At 46.5% G+C, this 26,266-nt stretch overlaps 1 protein-coding gene and 1 long non-coding RNA gene across 4 annotated transcripts in view; one reads left to right on the forward strand and one right to left on the reverse strand.

Moving 5' to 3' along the window:
* Positions 1 to 26,266, forward strand: part of FAM171A1 (family with sequence similarity 171 member A1) — a 131,993-nt gene that overhangs the window by 84,678 nt on the left and 21,049 nt on the right. Inside the window, exons 4-5 of one of the 3 annotated variants that reach the window (XM_072825692.1) lie at positions 12,455 to 12,613; positions 17,138 to 17,314. The exons of 1 other annotated variant lie outside the window; for it this stretch is intronic. In XM_072825692.1, the coding sequence (XP_072681793.1) occupies positions 12,455 to 12,613; positions 17,138 to 17,314 (336 nt within the window). The remainder of the gene's footprint in view (positions 1 to 12,454; positions 12,614 to 17,137; positions 17,315 to 26,266) is intronic. One more of the 3 variants, XM_072825693.1, reaches the window with a different exon arrangement.
* LOC140633331 (uncharacterized) lies at positions 21,121 to 25,386 on the reverse strand. Its single transcript, XR_012030957.1, has 3 exons — positions 25,288 to 25,386; positions 22,884 to 23,120; positions 21,121 to 21,477 (listed from the first exon to the last, which is right to left on the reverse strand). It is a non-coding gene; the product is annotated as an uncharacterized lncRNA (long non-coding RNA).

Consider the following 26,266-nt stretch of genomic DNA (forward strand, 5'->3'; position numbering starts at 1 on the left):
CCTCTCCCCCTGCTCATGCTCCTGCACACTCTCTCTCTCTCTCTCTCTCAAATAAATAAATAAAATTAACCCTAAAAAAATAAATAAAAATTAAAACCTGACCACCTACCATATGTTACACAGTGTTCTTAGGGCACCAGGCACCATAATTTTCATCACCTGCACTTCCTCTTAAGTGGCCCATCCCCCACCCTTTTCCCAGAGTAGGTCTTCATCTCCTCTCTTACCAGCTGTTCTCATTCTTTGTTCTAGTTTTCTTATGCTTTCTCTGAACTGCCCATTCTTTCCCTGAGATGTTGGTCCACTGGCATACCGTCTGGTAGAAAGTTCTCAAGTAGCCAGGCAGCTGGGCTTCTGGCAGTGTGGACCGGCCAGTGGGCCTTTATAAATGGAGAGGAGCCAGGCTGGAGGATACAGACCAGAAAAGGACATTGGCTCATAGAGCCCACCCCACCCCACCTTCCCCAGCCCTCACCCTGTGTCCTCGGCACAAATATGGCTGCAGCATATTTGCAGCCCTTCTTGGAGTACCACTCCCCTTCCTGGTCTGAAATGTCCCTGAGTTCACAGCCTTCCCTGCAGCCTTCTCAGGTGGGTGCTGAGCTTACATTACTTACCTCTTTCCTCCTTCCATCACCGCAGCTCCTTGGAGGCTGGCTAGACCCCTCGCCACCAGTGTCTTGGTCAACTTTCCTCCTGGACGGTGACATTAGCTCCTAGTTCTCAGGTTCATGATGCTCTTATAATTGTTTCCTGGGAACGTTAGCATACATATGGATGATGCCCACCTGGTATCCGAGCTGCTATTCCACCCAGGGTGCTTCCCCTCCACCCCACCTCAATCACCCATGTCCGTGTGGGTGATGCCCACCTGCTACGCCAGGTCCTGTTCCATTCCTGGGTGCTTCCCATCCTCCCAACCTTGGTCATCCACATCCATATAGATGACATGCACATGGTACCCCAGCTGCTGTTTCATTCCCGGGGTGTTTCCCTCTACCCCAGCTTGGTCACCACATCCATGTGGATGATGGATGATGCCCACCCGATACCCTAGCTGCTGTTCCACTCCTGGGGTGCTTCTCCACCCCACCTCAGTCACACACATCTACAGTCATGCCTTAGGCCTCATTATTCCAGCACATGCCCCACCTCTGAGCTCAGCCACCACATTCCCCCTCTACCCTGCAGCAGCAGCTCACACACCACTGAGGGCTCCAGTGCCTTAACGCACTGTGTCCTCACCCACAGGATTGCCTCCCTCCCCAGTCTACATGCCAGCAGTGTTGCTCCCCTCTCCCTCTGCCATCTTGGCCTGACTATATAACTTCCGACCCTTGTTGACCTGGGCCGCTTATGGCCACCCCAGCACAGCCACACATGACTGGACAGAACCTCATAGTTGCCCTCATAGTTGCCCCCACTGGTTGCACATCTGGTTCATCTGGTTGCACACTGGTTGCCCCCACTGGTTGCACACTGATGCCCACAGGCCTCAAATGGGCATCAGTCCTGCAAGACAGGGGCCACTCACTTCCCAGTCATTTGTTTCCTGAATCTCCGTGATGACTGTCACACCCTCTTCTCTGTCTCCTGGCTTCCTCTGTGCACACTCACATTCACATCTGCACTCTCAGCTCATGACTTCACCGAGAAACTGAAATCACTTGCCTGCCCACCAGCAAACCCACAGAGCTGCCCACTGCTCCCTCCTGCGCTGGAAGGAGTGTCCTTGTTCAAGTTCATATCGGTCCTTCTGTTTGGGCTCTGCATCCTGTCTCGTCTCTTCTGCAGGGATTCCATAAGTGTTCCTTCTCGCTCCCGCCCCACCATTTTCTCCCACTCTGTAGTGGACAAATATTAAAGTTGTGCGCCTCTGTACAATGCTCCCACAACCATGCCTGGCATTAGCCACTGCCCTGTGTCTTGGCATATCCATCTTTCCCTGTTCACCACACTGCTAACCACTGCCCTGCCTCATCACTTCATACCAATTGCTTTGTCAGAGTCTCTTACAAGCCCTGTGTGGCCAAACCCAAGGACATTTCTCTCTGCATCTCCCTGGATGTCCCCACAGCATCCCACAGAGATGACTGGTCACTCTTTCTTGAGACTTTTCTCTCTTCACTTCCATAACATCATGCCTTGATTTTCTTTCTCCTCTTAGTCACTTCTGTGGATGCTCCAGTGACCATCCTGGGCCTACATTCTCCTTTCCAGTACTCTCCCTGGAAGATCTCATGGGCCCATACTTTAATGGTCCCTAGACATAACAAACTCTCAGTGTCTCACCTCCAGCCCAGACTCCCTGTAATGGAGGCCCAGAGCTGGCTGCTTATTTGACACCTCCACCTGGCTGTCCACTAGGCATCTCAGACTTGACGTGTGCACCCGGAACTCTGGCTGTTTTACTTTCCATCTCAGTAGATGGTTCGAACATACCTAAGTGGTCAGGCCAAACCCTCGGAATATCCCTGACTCATCTGTCCTCACAGCTAGCTGGTTTCCTGGCTGAGCTGCTTCTGCCCATCTGTGTTACCGCCATATGAATCCAAGGCACCATTTTCCCCCTGGAGAGCTACAGTAGGTTTTTAATTGGCATCTCATTCCTACCCTCACCAACCCATAATCTAGTCTTCACACAGTTAAAGCGATCAAGACCCCTTGCTTCCACTCTTCAGTGGTTTTCCTGTTGTACTTGGAATAAAACCCCAAATGCTGAGGGGCTTCTCAAAAGATCTCCAATTCCTGTCATATGCCTTTTGTATGCAGTCACCTTCTTCCCATGTACCAGCTGTGTGTGACCTCCATCTTACCTTCTTAGACCCCATAAGGCAAATACTATTACAGTGGGCCTTATACCCTGAATGATTTCACGTGATGCTCCTGTGCTTGCACACACCTGCATTGTTTCTGCTGCTCATGTATCAGCCACTTGCCTTGCCACAGCCTGCGCCCTGATCTAGGCCCTGGTCAATCTCTACTTGGACCATGCACTAGCCACCCAACTGGTGTACTTCTATCTAGCCTTTGACTTAGGATTGGGGCTGGGCCTAAGATTAACCAGACTTCCCACCTCGTGTGTCTCCTTTCCAGTACACCTTACACTAAACTGCCAGAGGCATCTCCTGGGAGGAGAGCTCCAGTTCTTTCACTCCTCCAGTGCCTCCCACCCTACCTTGCCCTAGAATAAAATCTGGTCTCCTTGCAGAGCACATACCAGCCTTGTGGTCTAGCCTTAGCCTCCCTTCTATGGATTCTTCTCTTCCAGGTATTGTGTTCTAGCCTAATTGAATTTCCTTTTCTGTTTTCCATCTGGGGTGTCCCTTCCAATCTGTCTTCACACCCTCCTTGGACTTCAAGGCCAGCTGAGGCCACATCCTCCAAGAGGTCTTTTCTACATCTTCCCTAGAGGTACGATTCGTGCGAGTACCTTGCCCTCCAAGCTCAGCTGCCCCCAATCATGTAACCCCCAATGCAGGGGTAACCAGTTCACAGTGTGGCCAGGGGCTGGGACCCAGCTGGAAGGGAAAGTCTGAAGCCATCAGTTATCTCCTTTTACTGGGATTGAGCTAAGAACGCAGAAGTAAGAATCTCAGCTGAGTGCTTATGAGGTGCAGAGGGTCTGTGATCATGCCAGGAACCCTGCGAGCCCAGGTTAGAAGAGAAGAGAAAGTGTGACCAGTTGGTAGCAGGTCAGACAGAAGCAGATCGGGGATTAGTGGAGTCATGTTGATGACAGTGCATTTGAGTGAAATCTACAGACCCCTGCCATGTTGCCCAGAGCTGTCCTGAGCCCAGAACCAGGCACTCCTGCAGCCTCCATGCCCTCTGGCTCCCATCCTTGCATTCTGATACATCCCTATCTCCCACATTGCCCTTCATGACCTTATCAGTAACCACAAGAGTGGATTAAAACAACCCTCCAGCTGGGGGTTGTGTATCTTTTTATGATAACGCCCTTTCCCATATTTGGTAGTATACCTTATTTCCCCAACTAAAATTTTAAAATCTGAAAGTAAGAAGCATGTCCTCTTCATCTTAAAACCTTCCACAGCCTGGCCCTACGCCTCCCTTATGATAGGTTCAATGAGCAATTCATTGAATGATTGAATACATAAAAAATTTTAAAGTGTAAATAACAAGTGCACTTTGCAACTTTCTATATAGATTGCCCACACCCTGATCAATTATTTCCTTTGTTGTGGCTTTAAGAAAAATGTAGTTCAAACACACACACACACACGTGCCATAAGAGTACTTGAAGAGCTCTTTCTAAGGGGCAAGAGGCATGGTCCTATTATAGGGGTATAAATCATTCAGGTTTTTTTTTTTAAAGATTTTATTTATTTATTCATGAGAAACACAGAAGCAGAGACACAGGCAGAGGGAAAGAAGCAGACTCCCTATGGGGAACCCGATGTGGGACTCGATCCCAGGATCCCGGGATCACGACCTGAGCCAAAGGCATATGTTCAGTCACTGAGCCACACAGGCACCCCATTCAGTCAGTTTTTGTTATAGTTAATCTATTCAGTCTCACTCCCTCCTGTATGTATATAACCAAAAACTGAAAACCATTGCTCCTTTCCTAAAATCTCATTTGCATTCCAGCTTTTTAAAATTACAAAATTTTGCTCATTTTTTTTAAGTAGGCTTCACATCCAACATGGAGCTCAATGCCAGGCTTAAACTCACTCACAAACCTGAGATCAAGACCTGGGCTGAGATGAAGAGTCTGATGCTTAACCAACTGAGCGTTTCCTCATTCATGAGTGTAATAATCGCTACTCGTGCTTTTCCTTGTAGACACGACAGTAATAACACTGCATGATGTTTCATGTTTTCTTACCTGTGGAAGGAAAGCCATATGTAGATAATTTTTGGTCTTTGCAGTTCTGTTCTATAAAATTAATATAAAACTGAGTTTATAAAGACTATATTAAATTTTTGTTCTCAGATTGGTCAAGTGTAGGTGAATTTATAATTTTTTTAGTGGATTTAGAGGAGAAAAATCAATTCTTACTTGATCAGAAATGTAAGTACTATAAGTCTTTGAATTTTAGCTGTTGCTCAGATGTTATAATGTGTCAAACGCTCCTGAGGAAAGGTAGGTAGTATGATGACAGTTCAGTGATGAAGCTTCACACTTTACATGCATAGTCTTAGGTGATAACGCCCCATTGTTCGGTTTTATGTGACATTCAAGTAAAAGCTTTCAAAGACTGAAGGCCACTGCATGAAGAGGGGAAGGAGCCCATTGTTCTCATTAGTTAGATGCTTCATGCTTCAGGGGTCATTTTTCTTTTGAAATATTTTCAACCAAGTAAAATAGAATAAACTCATGGAAAATGAGAGTTTTCCTAGGAAAATCAAAAGATTGCCCACTTGTTTTCTTCTCTGTAGATATGGTATTTAAATTTTGATTATACACACCCAAAACCCATTCTCTCATCTAAGTGGAATAATGTAGAATCCTTTCAGACACAGCAGGTGCATGATACACACATTTTTCCAATGGAACTGGCCTTCATGGTCAACTTAAGTCTCAAGATTATTAATTATAAGGTATAGGTGGTGATGCTGGGGTTGTTGGAATTTAGGGACGAGACTGGCAGTTGGCCTGCAGCTCTAGCTCCCAGAGAGTCCAACAAACCTTCATGGGTCTCAGAAGTGGTGCATCTTGTTGACTCCGGAAGTGAGGACATAAATAAGAAGGTACCATGTGATACACACACACACACACACACACACACACACACAGACATACACACACACTGGAATATTACTTAGCCATTGAAAAGAATGAAATCTTGCCATTTGCAATGATGTGGATAGAACTAGAGGGTATTATGCTAAGTAAAATAAGTCCATAAGAGGAAAACAAATACCATATGATTTCACTCATATGTGCAATTTAAGAAACAAAACAGATGAACATAGGGGAAGGGAAGAAAAAATAAAATAAGATAAAAACAAAGAGGGAGGCAAACCATAAGAGACTCTTAACTCTAGGAAACAAACTGAGGGTCGCTGCAGGGGAGGGGGTTGGAGGAATGGGGTAACTGGGGGATGGGCATGAAGGAGGGCACTTGAGGTAAGGACCACTGGGTGTTGTACGGCGACTGATGAATCACTGAATTCTACCCCTGAAACTAATAATACACTATATGTTAACTAAATTGAAGTTAAATTTTAAAAAATTAAGAAAGAAGAAAGTACCATGAAGATGCCCCACTGTCAGCGCCCACTCCCTTCTGGTCCCCAGGGCGCCGCTGTAAGCCCGCCCATCTTGCCCCGTGCCACGCCCACCACGCCCGAAGCCCCGCCCCGCCCGAAGCCACGCCCACCTCCGTGTCCCTCTTAGCAAAGACCTCGCGGCCTTTCACCGAGCAGAGAGGATGGCTTGGCGGCTTCTCCCTGGCCTTGCGAGGGCCCTGCCGGGGTCCCTCCTCCACCTTGCGCCCCTCTTCTCACCCCGTATCGCCTCCGCACGCCTCCCTCAGCTCCCTCAGCTCGCCAAAGGGCAGCCTGCCGTTCCAGAAGCCCTTCGGAGCCCTCCTTCCTCCCAAAGATTCCACGCAATTCCACACGCATTTCCATCCTCTCCCAAACCGCAGGCGTCCGCCCTCGCCGCTAGCACGCCCCGGTTTTCCTTTGACTCACGCCGTTCTGGAAATTTCCCCCACGGAGCACTTGTGGCCGCGAGGGGCCGCTGCAGGGCCCTCCCGGGGCCTGGGGCCTGGTCGTCGGGGGTGGGGATGGAGGGCCCCGCGCTGCGCAGACCCAGGCGTCCTGGCTCATCAGCTCCCTGCCCCGCAGGCCTCTTCCCGCCCTTGCTGCCCGCCACCTCCGGGCTCCATCCTGAGGCCGCTGTCCCCTCGTTTCCCATGACAGCCTCCCGGCACACCTCTCACCCCTTCAACCCCCCCCTTCACCCCCACCCCTGCACCCACCGTGAGAGCTGGGTGACAGCCAAAGCCACCCTTTCGGGCCCATCCCTGCAGCGCCTGGCTCTGGGCCCTCCCGGCTCGCTGACCCCTGCCCTGCCTCCAGCGGGGGTCGCGGATGCCACCCACCGGGCTCTCTCCTGAAGCTCCCTCTGGGCTTTTCCGCATAGATCTGCGGTTTTGGCCCTCCAAGCACTGTGGTAACTAAGCCATTCCCATGATGCCTTCCCTAACCCCTGTGCCCCCGGGTTTGTGGAGCCTTGGTCCCTGTATTCTTCACATGCCCAGTGCCCCTTGCGGAGGAGACTCTGTAGGTGTCTGGATCATGGTGAGGATGCTCAGTGTGTCTTGTGCAGTGGTTCCCAGTCTGGGGCAACTTTTGTTCCCCAGGGATATTGGGCAATGTCTGGTGACTACTCTGGCGGCCACAACTTGGGAGCTGCTACTGGCATCTGGCCGATGGAAGCCAAGGATGTTGCCAGACATGCCGCGGTACACAGACAGCTCCCCTCCCCCAACAAAGAATTACCTGGCCTGAGATGTTCAATAGCGCCAAGATTGAGGAATCCTGACCCAGTCAGAATTAAGACAGATCACTCTTTGGACCTAGTGAGCTGCCCAGTACAGCTCATTTTTACATGTAGTTCTGTAAATATTGTGGAGCACCAGACGTGTATAGGACACGGTACGATGTGTTCTACAGAACACCTGCTTCCATCTAAAAGGGGAGAGGAGATGGGAAATTAATGTTTACCCTGCACCTATGATGTCCCGGGAGGCACTGCTAGGCATCAGACATGTGTGCTCTGAGCTAGTATCACAGCAACCACATTATGAGACAGGTGTGATTCCTACCTGTTTTAAAGATCTGAAGCCAAAGTCACTCAAAAAGAAGATTGTAAAAAAAAAAGATTTAAATGTAGAACTAAGTGATTCCCCTGCTCCGTGTTCTCTTCCCATAGTGCCTCAGATTAGGGAGATGCACATTTCCAAATAACATAAAACAAGGCACAGTAAAATCCCTGCTGGAGGGACGTCTGGGTGGCTCAGTCGGTTAAGAGGCTCAGGTCATGATCCCAGGGTACTAAGATCAAGCCCTGTGTCTGCTTCTCCTGCTCCCTCTGCTCCTCCCCACTGCTCATGCTTTCTCTTGCTCAAATAAATAAATAGAATACTTTTTTTAAAAAAGTCAGTGTGGGAGAAAGATACAAATAGCATTTAGAGGTTGGGGTGGGATCAAGGACATCTCCGTAGAGGAAGTAACACTTAAGGCACATCTGGGATTATGTGTAGGTTGTGCAGATAGAGCCTGGGGGAAAGGCATGAAAATATGTGTGGAGGTACAGAGCTGTGCAGTCCTGCTTGGCCAGAGGGTGAGAGCCAATTGGCAGTGAGCAGAGCATGTCTTCTGAGGTAGGTATGATGTACTAGGAGAGGAAACAAGTTAGGAGTGAAAGAACTCCTTTCTGCCTCAGTAACAGAATGACTATAGACAGGTCCCTTAACCTCTCTGGGCTTCCACTTCCTCACTTGTAAAGAGGAGAGTTGTTTCTTCACAAGATTGTTGTGAATATTAAGTGAAATGACATGTATATAAGAATGTTGTAGGGGCACCTGTGTGACTCAGTTGGCTAAGCACCTGATTCTTGGTTTCAGCTCAGGTTGTGATCTCAGGGTTATGGGATCGAGCCCCACATTGGGCTCGGTGCTCAGTGCAGTCTGCTTGTCCCTCCCCGTCCTCTCCTCCTGCCACTCACACTCTCTCTCAAATAAATAAATAATATCCTAAAAAGAACTGTAAATTCTAAAGCACTGAACTGCACCTCTCACAGGATGGGGATTGTAGTAGTTGGGGTTTGTACTGGTCTGTAATTGTCACTGCCATTATTAATTTGCTAAGTGGTAGCGATCCATTGAAGTTCTCTGAGCAAAGAAGGGATGTGACCAGAATGACTTTGGAAAAGTCAGTGTGTCAGCAGGTGAAGTGGCAAAGGGGGAAAGGCTGGGGACACAGTTAAGGGAAGGGGTAATACAGGGTAACGTAGGGTGGAGGCAGAAAAGAAGAAGATGATTCCAGAAAAGGAAACGTTGATGAGAGGAGATTGGCAGTCCTGGCAGTGAGTGGATGCTCAGAATAATAGAAAGGGAAAATGATGGTGGCTTGGAACCAAAGCCGAGTGGGCGTTGGGCAGAATGGGGGTGTGGTTAAGTGGGGAGAAAGTAGAGGATGGTGTTGGAGTACCTGTGAGGCATCCAGGTGGTGATGTCTGGAAGGCAGAGGAAATGCAGGCATGAGGCTCTGAAGAGCACTGGGGTGAACAGGAAGGCCACCATGGTGGGGGGTCAGTAAGGTAAGAGCCAGAAACCGTGGAGGCAGCTCAAGGCAGCCCCTTAGGAACTGTTTCATCCGGAGGTGGGAGGAGAAAAAACATACTTGCAGAGGAAAAAGCCGGCCAACTCGAGAGACCAGAGCGCAGGACTGTGAATGCCAAGCAGGAGGGGTTCCTGGGCGGGGGCGGTGAACAGTGTTGACCATTGTGAAGAGGTCAGTGAGGAGGAAGGTCAAGAAATAGTCACGGGTTTGCAGATTATACAGTCATCCATTGACATTTCCGAGGGTGGTGTGTGTTGTGGGTAAAAGCCAGATCGCTGGGGCTTGGGGGAAAGGAGAGGAGGCATTCACTTATGGGGATAACAGCATGAAAGTCATGTTTTTCTAGATGAGGAAGAAATGGTATATTTGTTGGTTGTGTAGGAAAAGCCTTGTAGAGAAAGATGATTGACAAAGGCAAGAATAGTTGGTGGGGCCGAGTCTTGCAGTATGACTAGCAGAAGTTTAGGATAGAGGTTTGGGTTGACCCTGGATGACAGCAGGGACAGAAGGGACAAGAGAAGAGGGAAGACAAAGATTTTGAAGTACGGAGGCAGGAGGTGGTAAACCGATGGTTTCAGGAACGGAGAACCTGAACATCTAGGCACGGAGATGGAGCCGAGTGTGAGAAGAACAGAGAAAGTTTGAAAACCCACTGTGATGGGGAATGTGGGACAGGCATCCAGAGAGGATCTAGCTAGGCCTGTCCTCTCGGTCCCCCCATCCCCAGGGGCCAATCACACCCCGTCCCGGAATTGAGGAAATCCAGCAAGCAGCACTGATCTAGGAAGCTAGGCCTGAGGACATAACCGCTCCCCAGCCCCACTCGGGCACTTTGGATTTCATTCACACCGAGGCTTGGCATAGCTTCGACCCTTACATAACTCCTCAGAGATTTCTTTGGTCATTTCAGCAGGCAGAGAGGCCTTGCCTTTGTTCTGTGTCTGGGAGTGTGTTTGGCCCCATACCAGACAGGGATCCATGTGCTGCTGGTCCCAGCATGTGTCCAATGGGCTGGACAGGCCACATCCCCTGCTAGCGAACCTGCCCCAGGCATCGCCCCTCTGTGCCCCCCGCCCACCAGCCACAGCAGATAGACCCCAGATGTCTGGCTCGTGACCAAGTTCTCCATAAAAAATGGAAGGGGAGGCAGCAGAGGGAGGGTGGGGAGCAGGGGTGGGGAGTTGGGGTGGGGAGAGGAGAGAGATGCATCTCTCACTGCAATGCATGATATGCTGGAGAATAAGAGAAGGCTGCATGCCTCTTAGAGAGAGGGGTGAGGGAGAGGGGAAGGAGGGATACCCAGTGGCCCCTGAGAGCTGGGGAGCAGCTGGGTCTGGGGTCTCCACGTTCCAGGCCAAACTTGGTGAGGGGGTCAATGTGATTCCCCCTTCACCTGTCAGCCCTCTGGTCTGTTCCTTCCAGCCACAGGAGCCTTGGCAAAGATCTCAGACTTCCCATCTCACAGGGGTGGAAAAGAAAAGGTTGGCTTTGACTCTCCATCTCCGAGCACAGTAGGGAGGAGACTGCTCCTCGCATGGGGCGCTCCTGGGGGGCGGGGCACGAGGTGTCCAGATTCTGTGCAGACCAAGGAGGTGACAGGAGGAAGACATCAGTCTTCTGTGAAATCAAAGGAAAAGACCAGACTGAGCAGAGCTGGGAGTGAACCGAGATGGATCCTTGGATGCTAGTGCACCCAAGGTGTTGTTTTTGGGGTACAGATTAGCACTGGTTTAAGACAGTACCACGTGTTCCTCCAGTTAATCTCCATGGAGGCAACAGAAGACATGACTTTGGGCATCTGGCTCCCCGGGGCCCGAAAGTGGAGCCTGTGTCATCTGGGAACTCTAACCAGGAGATTTTCAGGTGTAGGGGGAGCGTCTGACTCTCTGCCACCTCAATTGTACACAGTCCAGCCAGCCTCCCCCAAACTTCACGTCTGTTGGGTGTCTGTGGCCTCACTTGTAGGAAGAGAAATCGTATGAGCCCTTAAACTCCCTTATGCTTATGGATGAGCTTATTCCCCTCTAAAAAGTTTCTGATCCCGGGTTAAAAGGAACCCCAGGGCAGGCATAAAGACCGGCAGCTCGGGGCTGCCCGTTGCGCCCAGACAGCCACAGCCTGGGGGCAGGGAGCCTCCAGCTGACCACGAGGGAAACCACAACCCCTCGGGGCAGGATATGCAGTGACCAGAGCACCAGGGCGGATCCTTGCTTTTCAGGAACCACAGTTTTCATTCACAGAAGTGTGTGAGTGCTACGACTTCTACTTCTACTAATTTTTGTCCAAAGGATGTTTTTGCTGGGTTTGTGCAAAGTGACTTAGCACCGTTACGCCTTGCGACTGTCGCCATAGCATTCGGTACAAACAGGTCCGGGTTTTGCAGTCCAAACAACAATGTAGAGCACAAACTCAAACTGCAGGCACGGGATGACTGCCTGAATGGGCCCAGCCTGTCCTTCTGCATGCAGCGTGCGGTGAAGGGAACATTTCTGCGTCATTTCAGGAGTCTCATCTTAAAATGCGCAACATAATCTGGGACGAATAGCGTGCACCCCACCAGAGAGCCTGGATGCCACGTGGCAGGTTCTTCCGAGGGAAGAGTGTTCGTTACTGTCGGGCACTTGCTTACAATTCTTGTCCAGGCCGCACATTTATTTCCCATGCTTGGCTTCACTTTTGGTCTGTGGAGTTAAACCAGATTTTGCCAGAAGATGAAAGAGGTGTTTGTAACAGTCTCAAAGGGTATCTCTTGCTTTGTTTTTGTAAAGAGATGAATTGTCATCGGCTCCGTTTGCTTATGCGGACGCCCTTTCCTAAAATGGTACCCCCCCCCCCACCATGGGCGAATGCTGGGCAGTGAAAAGCTTGCTCACAAATAGGACTCGGAAAGCTTTTTGTTAAAAACCTAAATAACATTCTGTGTCAAAACAAATGTGACAATGGGCTATTATTTCTATCCCCATAATAGCATGTTGTCACATCTTTGTGCCCTGCGTGACTGGGGGCCGGGCGGAGATGGGGGGGCCAGAGGGAGGGGGTGGGGAGGCATGCTGAACCAGGGAGACTCGCTTCCTGGTTGCCTTAGATTTACTGCTCCTTCAGGAGGTAACTCAGAAGTTAATCTCTGCAGGTGCCCGGCCACAGCCTCGGGTCCACTTCCAGAGACGAGCTCTGCGGCTGCCTGAGAACACCAGCTACAGTGACCTGACGGCTTTCCTCACCGCCGCCAGCTCCCCGTCCGAGGTGGACAGTTTTCCTTATTTGCGAGGATTGGATGGAAATGGAACAGGTAATTGGAGTGTGTTTTCTTCTCAGTTGGGGCTTCGGTGTGTGGATCTTTGTTCGTGGCTGGAAGCGTGAGTCCTCCTTGGAAGAACCGGAGTTGTGAAGTGCAAGTGCGTTGGAACTGTGTTCACGAAGGATTCCGGTCTACACCACCACGGAGGGGCATCTGAGTGCATTCGTCTCCTTCAGCCCTTCTGCCTTATGTACCATCTGAGATCCCCTTTGGTAGACTAAATATATTTAATTCAGAGAAATGCTTCTAATTGAAGTTGGGATGGATTTTTTTCCCCCAAGCATAAGGCTCTCTGCCCTTCGCCCCACTTGGCCCTGAAGTGGGTTTGATGGAGCTGCTGTGTGGCTGCCCTCACAGCCTGCACAGCCCCACCCAAGTGTCAACAGCTGGGTGGGGACGTCGGGGATGTCATTTCTAGGAATCAGAGTAATTAGGAGTGGGAGGCTCTGCTCTCGATCATCTGTGCCCATCCAGCGTGTTCCCACATCTTCCCATTCTCTGTGCTGTTCTCTCTGCCTCGACTTGGCAAACAGTGGTCAGGCTTCGATGTTGATTTGAATCCTCTCCTGATGGACCTCTATTCAGCTCAGTCGGTGTCACCCTATCCTGGCATGACACATAGAGCTTAAAAATCAGAGAAACTAAAAGCCAGCAGCCAGAAAATACATACAATCCCTTATCAGTAAAAACTGGTTTGCAGCCAACAGTGCACTTGGCACTACCGGTGGTCCCTGGTCTTAGGGACTGGAAAGTGGCAGATGCTGAAGCCCTGAGTCATTTCTTGTCTCCCCTCTTCTTTTTCCAACACTTCTGACTAGTCACAACATAAGCTGGAAAACCAGAAGCTGTTCTGGGCTAAATCCTGCTGGATGAGGAGGTGACCGCATCTCCCCAGAAACGCTTTTATTGCATTTCCCTGACTTGTCCGGAGCTTTGCATAAACGGACCTTGGATCCTTCTGGAAAAACTTTTACACCTGCAGCACCTGATCCATTTTGTAGAATGCTGATGAATTTCTGGTGACCAATCAAGGTGATCTGGTGATTTAAAGTTACTCACTTTTCATCCATCTGTAGCACCTGCTTTCAGAAATGTTTCTTCTTACTTCAGTTTTTGCGTGATGAAGATGCAATTAATAAATCGGTAATGGGCCGTCAGAGAAAAAAAATGCTTGGTAGTCACTTTAAGTAAACATGATTGGGGGAAAATATTGACTTTTACTTTAAAAGTACAGGCCTAGGAGAAAAGTTCTATTTCAGGGAATAGGAAAAAGTACATTTTGAGACCATCATGCAACTAACTGCTACCCAGTCTCCCCAGCAAATGGTACACAACCCTAAAACCCTAACTAGGAGGGACAATCTTATTCCTCAGGGCTCATTAATTTTTGTGTGCCCCACTTCCAAGAGCTCTTGAATAAATTATGACATCCGAGATGATGGAGAAGAGAGAACCAAAGACCTAGAACTATTGATTTTAGAGGAGTTTGTTTTATTTTAAAATCACTCTGTTATTTCAGAGGGAAGAAGGAAGGTCTTTAGAAGGTTATGTGCAGCTTCTTGCCTGCTGAAATAACTGACAGCTGATGTGGGAAGAAGACTCAGACCTCCCTTGAGTGCTGCCAGGAGAGGTGGCCACCCTGCGGCGTGTTGGCTCACACCCATGAGGGCTCTGGGACCATGGGCTCCACCCCCGACATCTCATCCAGTTTCACATGGTGCACACCCTCCGTCCTGCCCCACACCCGCTTGCTTGCCTCTCGTTTTATAAAATGCATCTAAGAGATTTCAGTTTTGCATGATGGCCTGGCCCGCACATACCAGTGTGAGATGGCAGGCCATAACTAGAGCCCAACAAAAATGAATGGAGACCACAGATGGAATTGGAAAGGGCTGTGAAGGCCGGTTTCCTTGGAGTATTCTTGGTTATGTCCAGTTCAGAGGAGTTTCCAGAGTTGTAAATAGAGCAATTCAGCCAGCTGGAGATTTGGGCCACTTTCTCATTTGTTCACCTGCGTCCAACCTGCTCCATAGTTTCCTGGTGTCACACGGGTCCACCTCCTCATACACACACAGGCATCACAGCATCACACTCCCCACTCTAGTTGCTCAGAAAGCATACAACCGTCCTCTGGCATTCCCAAGGGGTTTACAAGAAAGGACTTCTGCTGGTAACTCCAGGAAGACAGAGATGAGTCTGCAAAATGAGTAACATCCAGCGAAGTCGGTAACAGAATGCAAAGCCAAGTGGAAGCCTAGATGCTACGTGAGCAAAACCCCTCATGTTACAAGGGCAGTCAGAGGCCTCCTAAGCTTGGTCCAGGGGCGCTCCCCCCTCACCCAGCTACCTTTGCCTTGACACCTGTCTTCATCTGAACATGACAGGAGCCTGGTAACATCGAGAGGGAACAAGAGGAAAAGACCTCATTATATACAGAACTCAGTGCTTTGTGTAGAGTTGCAGTCTTCTAACCAGGGCTGGAGGGGAAACAATTGAGCCCTTCAAAGTATGACTCGTTGCAGAATAATGAAAGTGGGAGGGTAGAGCGAAAGTGTTTTGGAAGGCATAGAGTAGGAGTGGGCCCTGCGAAAGAGAAAAGAAGCCTCAAGAAAGGAGGTATCACTGCCTGCTGTGTCTTCCAACGGAGAGCTTTTCAAAGAACATTAAACCAGGTGAACCTAATGTATATTGTGTTAAATTAATAAGTCCTTTTCTGCAAGGCTGTGACTTACTTCTGAATGTTTATAGCTGAGTCTGTTTCTTTCCATAGGCTCATAGGAAAGCATCTAGTCCAGATAATGCAGATAAGAAAAACAAATCCCAGAGGGGCAAAGTAACTTGCCTGAGGCCATGTATGCAGCTAGCGGTGCATCTGGCTGGTACTGGAACCCGGGCTGCCCGGGCCAGGAATGTGCAAGAAAAAAGAAAAAAACAAATAGCAAGGGACAATTGATGAGTGGAAATCTGGAGACAGAGCTAAGTGGGAGGCAAGGATGGATGATGAGTCTGGAATGCTTTCCTAGTCTACCTGCTGCTTCCCTCTGCGGACATCCTGTCCTGGGTTTGCTGAAATCTGCAGCACCCTCCGCGGCTGAGAACGTTATCTCTGAGTTCTTTATACAAAGTCTAGTGAGTTGCTTAATTTCTCTTGGTTTTCAGTTCTGTCTCATCCAGAGAGTCTGACAGAAGAACCTAGAGAGGTAGATGATAGACCTGGCTTTACTTCTGTGTGCCCTTTGGATAGTTGGCAGGTTCAGCTCTCAATCCAGAAGATGGTTTGGCCAGAAATATGGTAAATACTGGGTTTGGGTTTTCTTTGTCCTAAAGTGAAATGACCAGACTAAAAGATTTCAGAACTTGAGCCTGTGATTCCAACGTGGACCTTTTGATGGAATTCCCATTACCATGTGTTTTCCTGCAATGACAGATGATGAGTATTCAAAGATGAGTATGAATTGTAAAAGGTAGTGCTGTCATGACGTATGTGTAAATTGCTCTGTGAAGCAAATTGCTCTGTGAAATAACTCGTGTTGAAACTCTAAAAGTCGCTAGATTTTCTTTAAATGTTTACATCTAGCCCTAAGTGGAGGTTCACTGTTAGCTCAGGTAGTTGATGGGTAGGTAAGTATATAAGTAGCTTAATAAGAAATCCTATAGATTATGTTCTAATGGAGCTTAAATTTTTTTTATCACTGTGCTTTTGTCATTGTGCTCAAGTTTTAAAATTATAACAGATGACATTTTGTGTGATATTATATTTCACTGGAGAAAAATTGTTCTAAAATGGATTACTTAAGTATATAAATATAATATCGCTGTCATAAGCATTCCCTCATCTATCTATAAAGTAGGCAGTCATTAAAGCATCAACTTGGATAAAAGGCCTCTAATGTAGAATAATTGATGTATTAAATTCCTTTTAAACAGATCAAAATAACAATGGCAACTAAAATAACTCATAAATATTTCAAGTCCAAGTTTTCAGTAGTGTACTTTTAGTAGAAGTAAGCTAGGATTGTGAAGTACTCCTTGAAAAAAATTCTCTTTTTCTTTTAAAGCAGCCTCTAATATAAAACATTTGGTTTCATGATGGGGATCTACCAAGTTATTAATATGTGCATGGGGTTCACTGTGTCTCAGAGTTGATTGCAGAGATTTCTACACATACCCTCCTCTCACATTATAGATGAGTCTTTTCCTTTTGAGCCCCTTTATGAAAGCAAAGCACCATCGTGTAGCTGGAGTTGGCAAACCTGAGCTTGGATCCCAGACAGACCACCATGCCCTTGGGGCCAGCTCCCATTACCACCCTTTTTGAGCCTTTTTCTTTTACGTGTAAGATGTGGATTTTACCTACCTTACAAAGGGCGTGGTGAGGATTTTATATATGTAAAGTGCTGACTACAGTGCCCGGCATGGAGGTACCGTACTCAGTGGATGGTAGCTGCAGACGGTGGCAGGAGCCCCACGCGGGTCCCTTTTGCGCGTGTGATGGAGAATCCCTCTTGCTTCCAGGAAACGGCACCAGGTATGACCTGACCCCAGTCACAGCTGTCAGCGTCCACTTGCTCAGCAGCGATGGAACGCCAGTGCTGGTGGATGGTCCCATTTATGTCACCGTGCCCCTGGCCACACAGAGCAGTCTGAGGCACAATGCCTATGTCGCGGCGTGGCGGTTTGACCAGAAGCTGGGTAAGCAAGACTCCTGTGATTGGCTAGCAGAAGACTTCATTACTGTTTGATTTTCCTTTGAAGAAGTCCATGCAAGTCTCCCTTCCTGGAAAGATCCTGAATGCTGCTGCACACAGCGCATTGCATGGTTTCTGGCAGGTGAAGCTCAGGCCACTGCCAAGCAGGCAGGCTCTCTGGAGGGTTGTTTTTTTTTTTTTTTTTTTTTTTTTCGTTTTTGGTTTTGTTGTTACCTTTAAACTCATTTACTTGAATCTTTAAAGGTTATGAGAGCTACAGTCGGCTCCCCTAATCTTTATCCTTTTATTCTTTAGGTCTATGATCTCTCTTGGTCATGTGGTTTTTAAGTTTAATGAAAAAAAAAAAAAAACGTGGCCAACAAGGTACCAAAAGAGAAACAAAAATTACCCATAATCCCCCCCGACTAGAGGAAACCATTTATAGTATTTTGTACTATATCCTTCCAGTCATTTCGCTATGCACATATGCATTAGTTATCTATTTCTGCGTAACAAATTTCCCCGAAACTCAGCAGCTTTAAACAACAGTGAGCATCTCTTATCTAATATTTTCTGGAAGGTCAGGACACCACCTACCTGGGTGATTTCTGGGTCAGGTCCTCCAGCAAGGTTGCAGTTGGGCTGCCAGCCAGGGCTGTGTTCATCTTAAAATCCACTGGGGGTTGGTGACCACACTTCCAATCCTACAAAGCTATTGCAGGCCTCAGTTCCTTACTAGCTATTGGTGGGAGGCTTCCCTTCCTTGCCATTAGGGGTCTCTCCATGGGGCTGCTCACATCATGGCAGCTTTCACCAAAGCAAATGACCCAAGAGAAAAATAATAAAATAAAATAAAATACAGAAGCACAAGTGAGCAAAATGGAAGTCACAGTCCTTTATAATCTAATGTCAGAGTGACAGACCATCGCTTCTTTCCATATGCTCTTGGTCACAGGGCCCAACACAGGTACAGGGCGGGGTGGACTGCACACAAGTGTGAACACCAGTGCATGGGAATCCCTGGGGCCCTCTTATAAAGGCTGCCTTCCAAAAAATATATTTTTAACAGGAATGGGATTATATGCCATGTGCTGTTCTAACTTTGTTTTAAAAATCACTTGCATATCATAAACGTCCTTACATAGCATCAACTGTGAGTCTGCAATGTCAAAATTAATGATTGCATAGTATTTAATTATGTGGAAGTGTCATAATTTGGTTGCTCTGTTCCCTATAATTAGAGCAAAACATTACTATTCTTACCAGTGCTGTGATAAATATCTTTGCAGCTAAATCTTTAGGTGCAGCCATACTTACTTACTTAGAATAAAATTTTATATGAAGTGGACCTGCTGGATTAAAAAATATGAAATTCTGAAGCTTTTAATACGTCTTTCTAAATTATTCTCTAGGAAGTTTTATTGTTGATGTTCATCACAACAATATGGGCGCATATGCTTGTGTGCTTAGATTTTCATACCACCTTCATTCCCTCTTCCGTACTCCATAACCTTGAAAGTCAAGCTTAAAAATTCTGTTTTCAAGGGTTCCAGGGTGGCCCAATTGGTTAAGCATCTGCCTTCAGCTCAGGTCATGATCTTAGGGTCCTGGGATCGAGCCCCACGTCGAGCCCACGCTGGGCTCCTGGCGCAGTGAAAAGCTTGCTTCTTCCTCTCTGCCCTGCTCGTGCTCTCTCTATATATATCTTTCTCTCTCACTAAATAAATAAAAACTTAAAAGAGAAAAAAAAAGAATATACTGGCTTTCAGATCCCCTAGCCCAGAATTTTAGAGTATTAGACTGTGCATAAAGATTATTGGGAGATGTGTAGTGTCAAATGTATTTTCAAAGATACCTATATTCCTTGAGTAGTCAAATCATAGTTCTGGAAATTTATATTTGAAAATAAATGACTGTTGTTGGGTGTCTGGGGTTTGGTGGGGTTTTGTTTTGTTTTGCTTTGGTTCATTTTGCTTTTCAAATAATTACTAGTAGAAGCCATAATTCTTTGTGTGGAATTCACTGATTTTACTAGACGTACTAAACTTGATATTGATGGATGGACAGTGTCACTGTATTAACATATCCCACACTAAGATAGACAGGCTATCACTGACGTGTGCCCTCTACAACCTAGTCAGGACATGAGGAGCCCTACACTTCCCAGGAGAAGATAGATTGAGAGGGGCGTGACTGGTAGAATCGCAGAAGAACACGGGAAAAAGTAGGAAGAAGGGAGACAGCTTGCATTCTGTATCTTGAAAACCTGGGTCTGCTCCTTGTAAAGCTGTAAGTCCCACCTTGGGCCAATCACCGTGCCTGTTTTCTCATTCATATAAGTCGTGCATTTGTTGAGGCTCTTATTCCTTTTATATTCTGCTTCTCTCCCTTCAGCCTCCCAGTTGGCCCCAAATGTGCCCAGGTCCGTGCTCTTGAGCAGCAGCATGGCATGTGGTTAAGAGCAAGGGGTCTGGGGGCACACTGGATTGGAATTCCAGCTCTGCTACGCACTGGCTATGTGGCCCTGGGCAAATTTGTGCCAGTTTTCTCAACTATGAAATGGGGGTGATAATAATAATAATAATATGTAATATTGTTACAAAGAAGATACTAGACGAAGTTCTCCAGAGAAACAGAACCACAGAACCAATAGGGTGTGTGTGTTGGGGGAGGCGGGGGTGTATTTTATTTTAAGGAATTGGCTTATACATGTGTGGAAGCTGGCAAATACAAAATCTGCAGGGTCAGCCAGCAGCCTGGAGACCCAGAGAGGAGTTGATGTTTCAGCTTGGGCTCAAAGGTAGGCTGTTGGCAGAATTTTCTCTTCCTTGGGGGCAGTCTTTTTCTTGGTGCCTTCAACTGACTAGATGAGGCCCACCCAGATTATGAAGAGAAATCTATTTTACTCAGCCTACTGATTTATATGTTAATCTCATTTTAAAAATACCTTCACAGGAACATCTGTACATGTTTGACCAAATATCTGGGAACCATGACCTAGCTCAATTGAGACAAAAAATGAACCATGCCAAGGAAAAATGAATTAATGCTTATAAGAGGCTAAGTGTAGCACCTAGCACAGAGCAAGTACACCCTAAGAGTATATAAACAGAGAAAAGAGAAAAAAAAAAGTAAACAGAAGTCTCCCCGTCCTGTAGAAGGCTTTCACAGACCGTGCCCTCGAAACCACTTCCCAGATTCCCCTCAGCCAGATCTCTTGAAAGATTGTTCTCCATGTGCTGCTTCCATTTCTTAGCCCGCTACGATCTTGCTTCCTGCCACCCACTCTTCAGAAGAGTTAAGGGGTGTCCCCTATTAGACCATCCAAGTAGAAACCTCAGAGTTCTCCCCACTTTATTCTTTTGCTTCACCTTCCTGCCTGCAGCCACATCTGGTTCCCTGCAAAGACATGTTGCTGTCAGAGCAGGATTTCTCAGGTGTCCCCTCTCCCCTCCTTCTCTATGTTACCTCTTGCCTTGGTTCAGACGCTTCCCTCTTTTCTGGCCAGTTCCAGCAGTCCACACTCCTCAGGCACACAGATGTCTTCAGAGCCAGCCACTGCCTGTCACTCTGCCTCATATCCAGCCACTTGTCTTCTGCGCCACCACCATTGCTCCCACACCAAACTGCCTACCCATCCCTTTCCCCGTCTATGCTAAGGTGTCCCCGAAGCTTGTCCCATTATGTGAGCGGGATCTCTCTTTTCAAATCCCTTTCTCCATCCCCAAAACCATAATGTAACCCCTCTCACTTACATTGTACATATTGCAGTGATACCAGAAATATAAACGGACCTTGCAGTTTCTTAGTTACCTGGACAGTTTATTGTGAAGTAACATTTGTACTTAAAAATGATTATATACGCAGAAGACAATCGTATACATACGTACAGAGAGAGAGGCACAAACTGTGATCACGAGGGCCCTTGTGAAGGAGACGGGAGGAATCAGAACCAGAGGAGATGCAACAGGGAGGTGGAGGCAGAGACTAGAGCCGTGTACTTTGAATATATGGAGGAAGGAGCCACAACCAAGGAACAGAGGCAGCCACGAGAAGCTGAAAAAGGCAAAGCAACAGAGGCTCCCCGGAGCCTCCAGAAGGAACCAATCCTGCTGACACCTTGACTTCAGCTCGGCGGAACTGACTTCAGAACTCTGACTTCCAGAACTATAAGAGAATACAGGTGGATTGATTTAAGCCTTCTAAGTCCATGGTCATTTATGACAGAAGCAACGAGAAATTAAAATGATACAGAAGTCCGTGAAAACAAAGAAATGTGCATTGCGATGAAGCCTCTGAAATGTAAGTTATCCGATTCTCCATCTCTTCCCTGGAAATAATCCCCACGACATCGAGCCTTTTGTCATCAGGAACCTTGTCCACAATCTATTTTCACTTAAATGGTCTCTTTAACCTAGCATCAACTGTGAGAAATGTAGCTGCCAAACTCCTGGCTATAACAACTTGTATGTGAACACAGAAAAGCCAACATTTGGATAGTCATTCAAAAATAATCAAATGACTTAAAGTATGTTTTGTGAGAACTTTAAGATTGATGGATATGTCAAAGAAACCGTATGTTCTTGAACTTCCTAAACTCAATAGAAGCCTACATATTTCATAAGGGTTTTTTTTTTACTATTTTTTTTATTACTAAGGTTCTTATTTTGTTATAGTTAATCAATATAATACCATTATTTCAGTAGAAACTAAGTTATCTTGTTTAAATAAAAAGTTCCAAGGCAGTATTATCAGATCAGGAGAAGAGTAGGAACACATCTTAAGCTTAAAACACTGCTTACTAATTAGCAGCTCTTTATGATTAACTCAAACACAATAATCACTTCAAACCATTTTAACACTTTAAATTATCTGCTTTTGAGGCAAATCAAAGTAATGGTAGTTCCAAACTGTTTAACAGCCAGATACAGCAATCTGTGAATCCATTAAGAATTGTTCACCTAAATCGGGATTGGCAAACTACAGCAAAGCTAAGAATGGTGTTTACATTTTTAAATGATTGAAGAAAGAATCAAAAGAAGAATATCTCATGGGAAATGAAAATTAAATGAAATTCAAATGTAAACACCCCCAAATAAAATTGTATTGAATGCTATGGACTGAATGTTTGCATCCCCCCCCCCTTCAAAATTCATATGTTTGAAATCCTAACCCCATTGTGTTTGGAGGTAGGGCCTTTGGGGGATGTTTAGGTGATGAAGGTGGAGCCCTTATGAATGGGATTAGCACCCATGTAAAAGAGACCCCAGAGAGCTCCCACCCATGTGAGGACAGAGAGAAGATGCCATCTGAGAACCAAGAAGTGGGATTTCATGAGACATTGATTCTGATGGCACTTCCAGCCTCCGGAGCTATGAGCAATGAATATCTGTAATTCATAAACCACCTAGTACGTTATTATTTTTATAGCAACCCAAAGAGACTAAGACACGAACACAACCATACCCATTTGTGTATGGTCTCCATGAGTGCTGTCTCATTACATCGGTGAGGTTGAGTGGCTGAAACAGAGACCGGGTGTCCCCACAAACTGAAAATACTTGCTGTCTCACCTCATACAGAAGAATTCTGTGATCCTTGATCTAGAAGACATTCAACAGGGAAGCTCTTGCCACTCTAGTACTAGAACGTAGATTCTGCGCTCATGCTCTGCAAGGCTGAAGCGGGGGTGCCTGGCACAGCCACAGTGTGCTACTTCCTGCCACCTGGGTAGCCCTCAGCATTTTGCTAGGAGTGAGTATTGATGCTCAGACGGGTAACGCCTTTGTTATAGGGCAAGACTTCAAACTCTGTAAAGAAAGATGAAATTGCTTTTAGTTCCATGGGACTTTTATTTGAAAAATAAATCCACATTTTAACACTACCTCAAATACTTCAATCCATGACTGCCAGATGACTGAAAGTTTATTCTGATGAGAGGGACCTAGAGATGCTCCCTTTTAAACACCATCAGAATGGAATCAATATTTGATGCTGCCATTTATCACCATTGTCTTCTTTTCCTTTTTCTTATTCTTTTTTTAATGGCTACAGTTGTCTTTTTTTTTCTTTCCTTTTTGAACAAGCCAAAAATTTTCCATTATGAAAATTAGCATCTCTATACTTCAACCCACATGTTCATCAGAGGATGACCTAATAGATTAGCACTCCCTTAGAACATAAGTAAAGAAAGTTGGATTTCGTTTAGTGTGTTACAGCAATTTGAACTGACTCATTGTTATGTGCACTCTCCATAAAAAGAATTTTTTTTTAAGAAGTGCAGCTTGCATATCCTAGAATTCAAACCTCTGCTGCATGTCAGTACCGTGTTAAAGTGCCACTTGATTTGTGCCCTTGATTTGCACGGGAGGACTCTGTTTAGTGAGCACAAGTCTTTACTTTTGAGGAATGAGCAGATTTCTTGAACTTGCAGTCTTCTAACTGTGCTCTTTTGGAAAGTAGAAGCATGCCAGTGCCTGGATCATGGGTGGAGGCCGGGGGCAGGGGATGGGCTAATGTGGACAGACACACGTTCTCATCACTCATGTGCAGGGGTGCAGTTTGAAGGAAGCAGTTTTCCTTCCCCCGTCTGGCACACGAAATTTCACTGGTCATGGTGAATGCATCTTAGCTGAGGCTTTCTGGGCAGTAGGAGATGATTAGGTCAGCTTGCTTTTACAGGCATTTGCCCTCTCGCCTAGAACTGGGGCAGCAGATGGTTGTCCAATGTTTCGGGTTGTCAGACTGTGATCTGACTCGTTGCCCTGGGGAATGGTCACTTCTGAGCATGCAAACCAGGTCAGTGGTTTGGATTTAAAGTGACCAACTAACTGGCAAATCAGCATTTCGGTTCCTGGACGTGATAAGTTTCTGCTGTTTGAAGAGGACTTGGGTTATTACTGGATTTGAATACTCTCATCCTAACGAGATGACAGAAATAAAAGCATCTTCTAAGTGAAGCTACATTGTAGAATCCAGTTTTAACTGCCTTCCCAAAACACAGCCTGTGGAGTGTGTGTGGGTTGCTATAGAAATGGCAGTTACTAAACCACCTCTTGTCATGCACGTATGGTGCATATGTACCAGGCACTCGGGATCCCCACTCTCAACTGGCCTGGAGTGGATTGGTCTCCGCTTCAGATGGTGAACAGTACTGCTCAGGCCGTGCTCTTTGAACTAGTGCATTTAGGTAAGTCTCGGCCAGCCTGCCCATGAAGGTGGGGCCTGATTCAAATTATAGATCTGGATGTTTTTTCCATTTCATTGTTTTCTGGAGGGGAGGAAGGGATGGGAGTTCTTAAAGCACTAAATTATGCTTGGAACTTTCCAGAAATGAACATAATATCACTGCCTTATCGTTTTTCTCTCTATGCCCTGAGCACACGTCAGAAGGGAAGGTGACAGATGGAATACTGAGATGCAGAGATGGAATTAAGGATGGGGGGGGGGCAAAAAGTTAGAACAAAAGAAGGAAGTTCAGGTTTCTAGCAAGTAAGTGTGTACTTACATGTGTGATGTTAATTTTAGAACCATACATGCCGTCGTTTATTTTTTTCAAAAAGAACAGACTCCATAGTTAAGAGTATTGCGAAGAAAGCTTACTATCTTAAGTGTGATGCCACTTTGTCCTTAAGAAAGGTGACATGAAGTAGGCCTTCTCCCAGTGCAGGCTGTTTCTCAGAAACAAAGAAATAACTCTCAGGAAAGGAGTCTCCACTTTCCCAGATTTTAAAATTGCCCATAAAAGTGAATTCAGGCTTCTGCTAGGTACGTAGGAGAAGCCAAGGTAAAGGAAGTCGATTGAAATGATGTATTAAAGGACAGAAAGGAACACTTGGAGGGAGATACAGGACTTCATTTAGGTAAAATGGTGGCAATCCCGTAGAACTTTAGTTGACCAGAAATCTTGGCTGCCACATGGCCAACAAACTGGTGTGGTTTTGAGACACAGATTGCCATCTTTTGGCCACTACCCACCATGAGCATCACAGCTGCGTGGTCCGAGGGGAGTGTGCTCAGGCTGCCCACGGGGAGAACGGAAGCACAGTGATCTCAGAACATGGACATTTGTTTTTCAGTTGTTGCCTAGCAACTCAAAAAAAAAAAAAAAACATTCTTGTGCTATCAGCCCATTCCTAGGAGTCATTAAGCCGTTTGTGTTTGTAGCCACCCCCTAACCCCAAAATGAGAATTTTCAGAGAATAATGAATGCCATCACATTAGCCACATTGTAGTTGTGATTCAAGGCCAGTTTTGTTTTGAGACCTTATTGTTACAGACTTAATCTTTCCTAAAGTGTCATTTTATACAGAACTAGAACTCCCCATGCTTGAGTATGACCTAAACAGTTTTTGGCAAGCTTTGCAAATGACTGTTGCCCACTTTGTGGTCTTAGAGTGTATAGAGATCAGTATGATTCTCCTGAAAGGAAATGTATTTTACTGACAACTCTTAATTCCCACTGACGGAATATTCACATTGTGAACTTTCCATGGCAAATATGTATCCCCCAGCCGGCCTCCCCATCACCTGGACGCCTCCAAGCCCCTTGCTTTGCTGCTGCCCCTTGGCCTGCATTTTAAGCAATGTGTCTGACATTGCTCGTTCTACTAGCAGCCTGGGTGATAAATAAGAAGGTTGAAGCTGCCATAATTTTCTTTAAAACCAAATAATCTTAAAATGTCTTCTGTTTTCAGTTCTCTCCACTGAAATGGATAATTAAAGGGAAAGGTATTTTTGATAGAATATTGTCCTGGTAGTACCATTATAGCAGGAGTCCATAGAATATAGGCAGCATGAAGCCCAGAAATTGAGACAGCTTAGACTTGGATACTGGCTCATCCTAGTAACCAACTAGGCTACCTAGTTTTGTATGTTGAACAAATCCCTTAACCTCCCTGGGCCATAAAATGGGAACAGCACCTGGCACTCGGTAGAGAGCTCTGTGCATGTTAGC

This window comes from Canis lupus, chromosome 5 (assembly GCF_048164855.1).
Source record: "Canis lupus baileyi chromosome 5, mCanLup2.hap1, whole genome shotgun sequence".
In the NCBI taxonomy this organism is placed as follows: domain Eukaryota; kingdom Metazoa; phylum Chordata; class Mammalia; order Carnivora; family Canidae; genus Canis; species Canis lupus.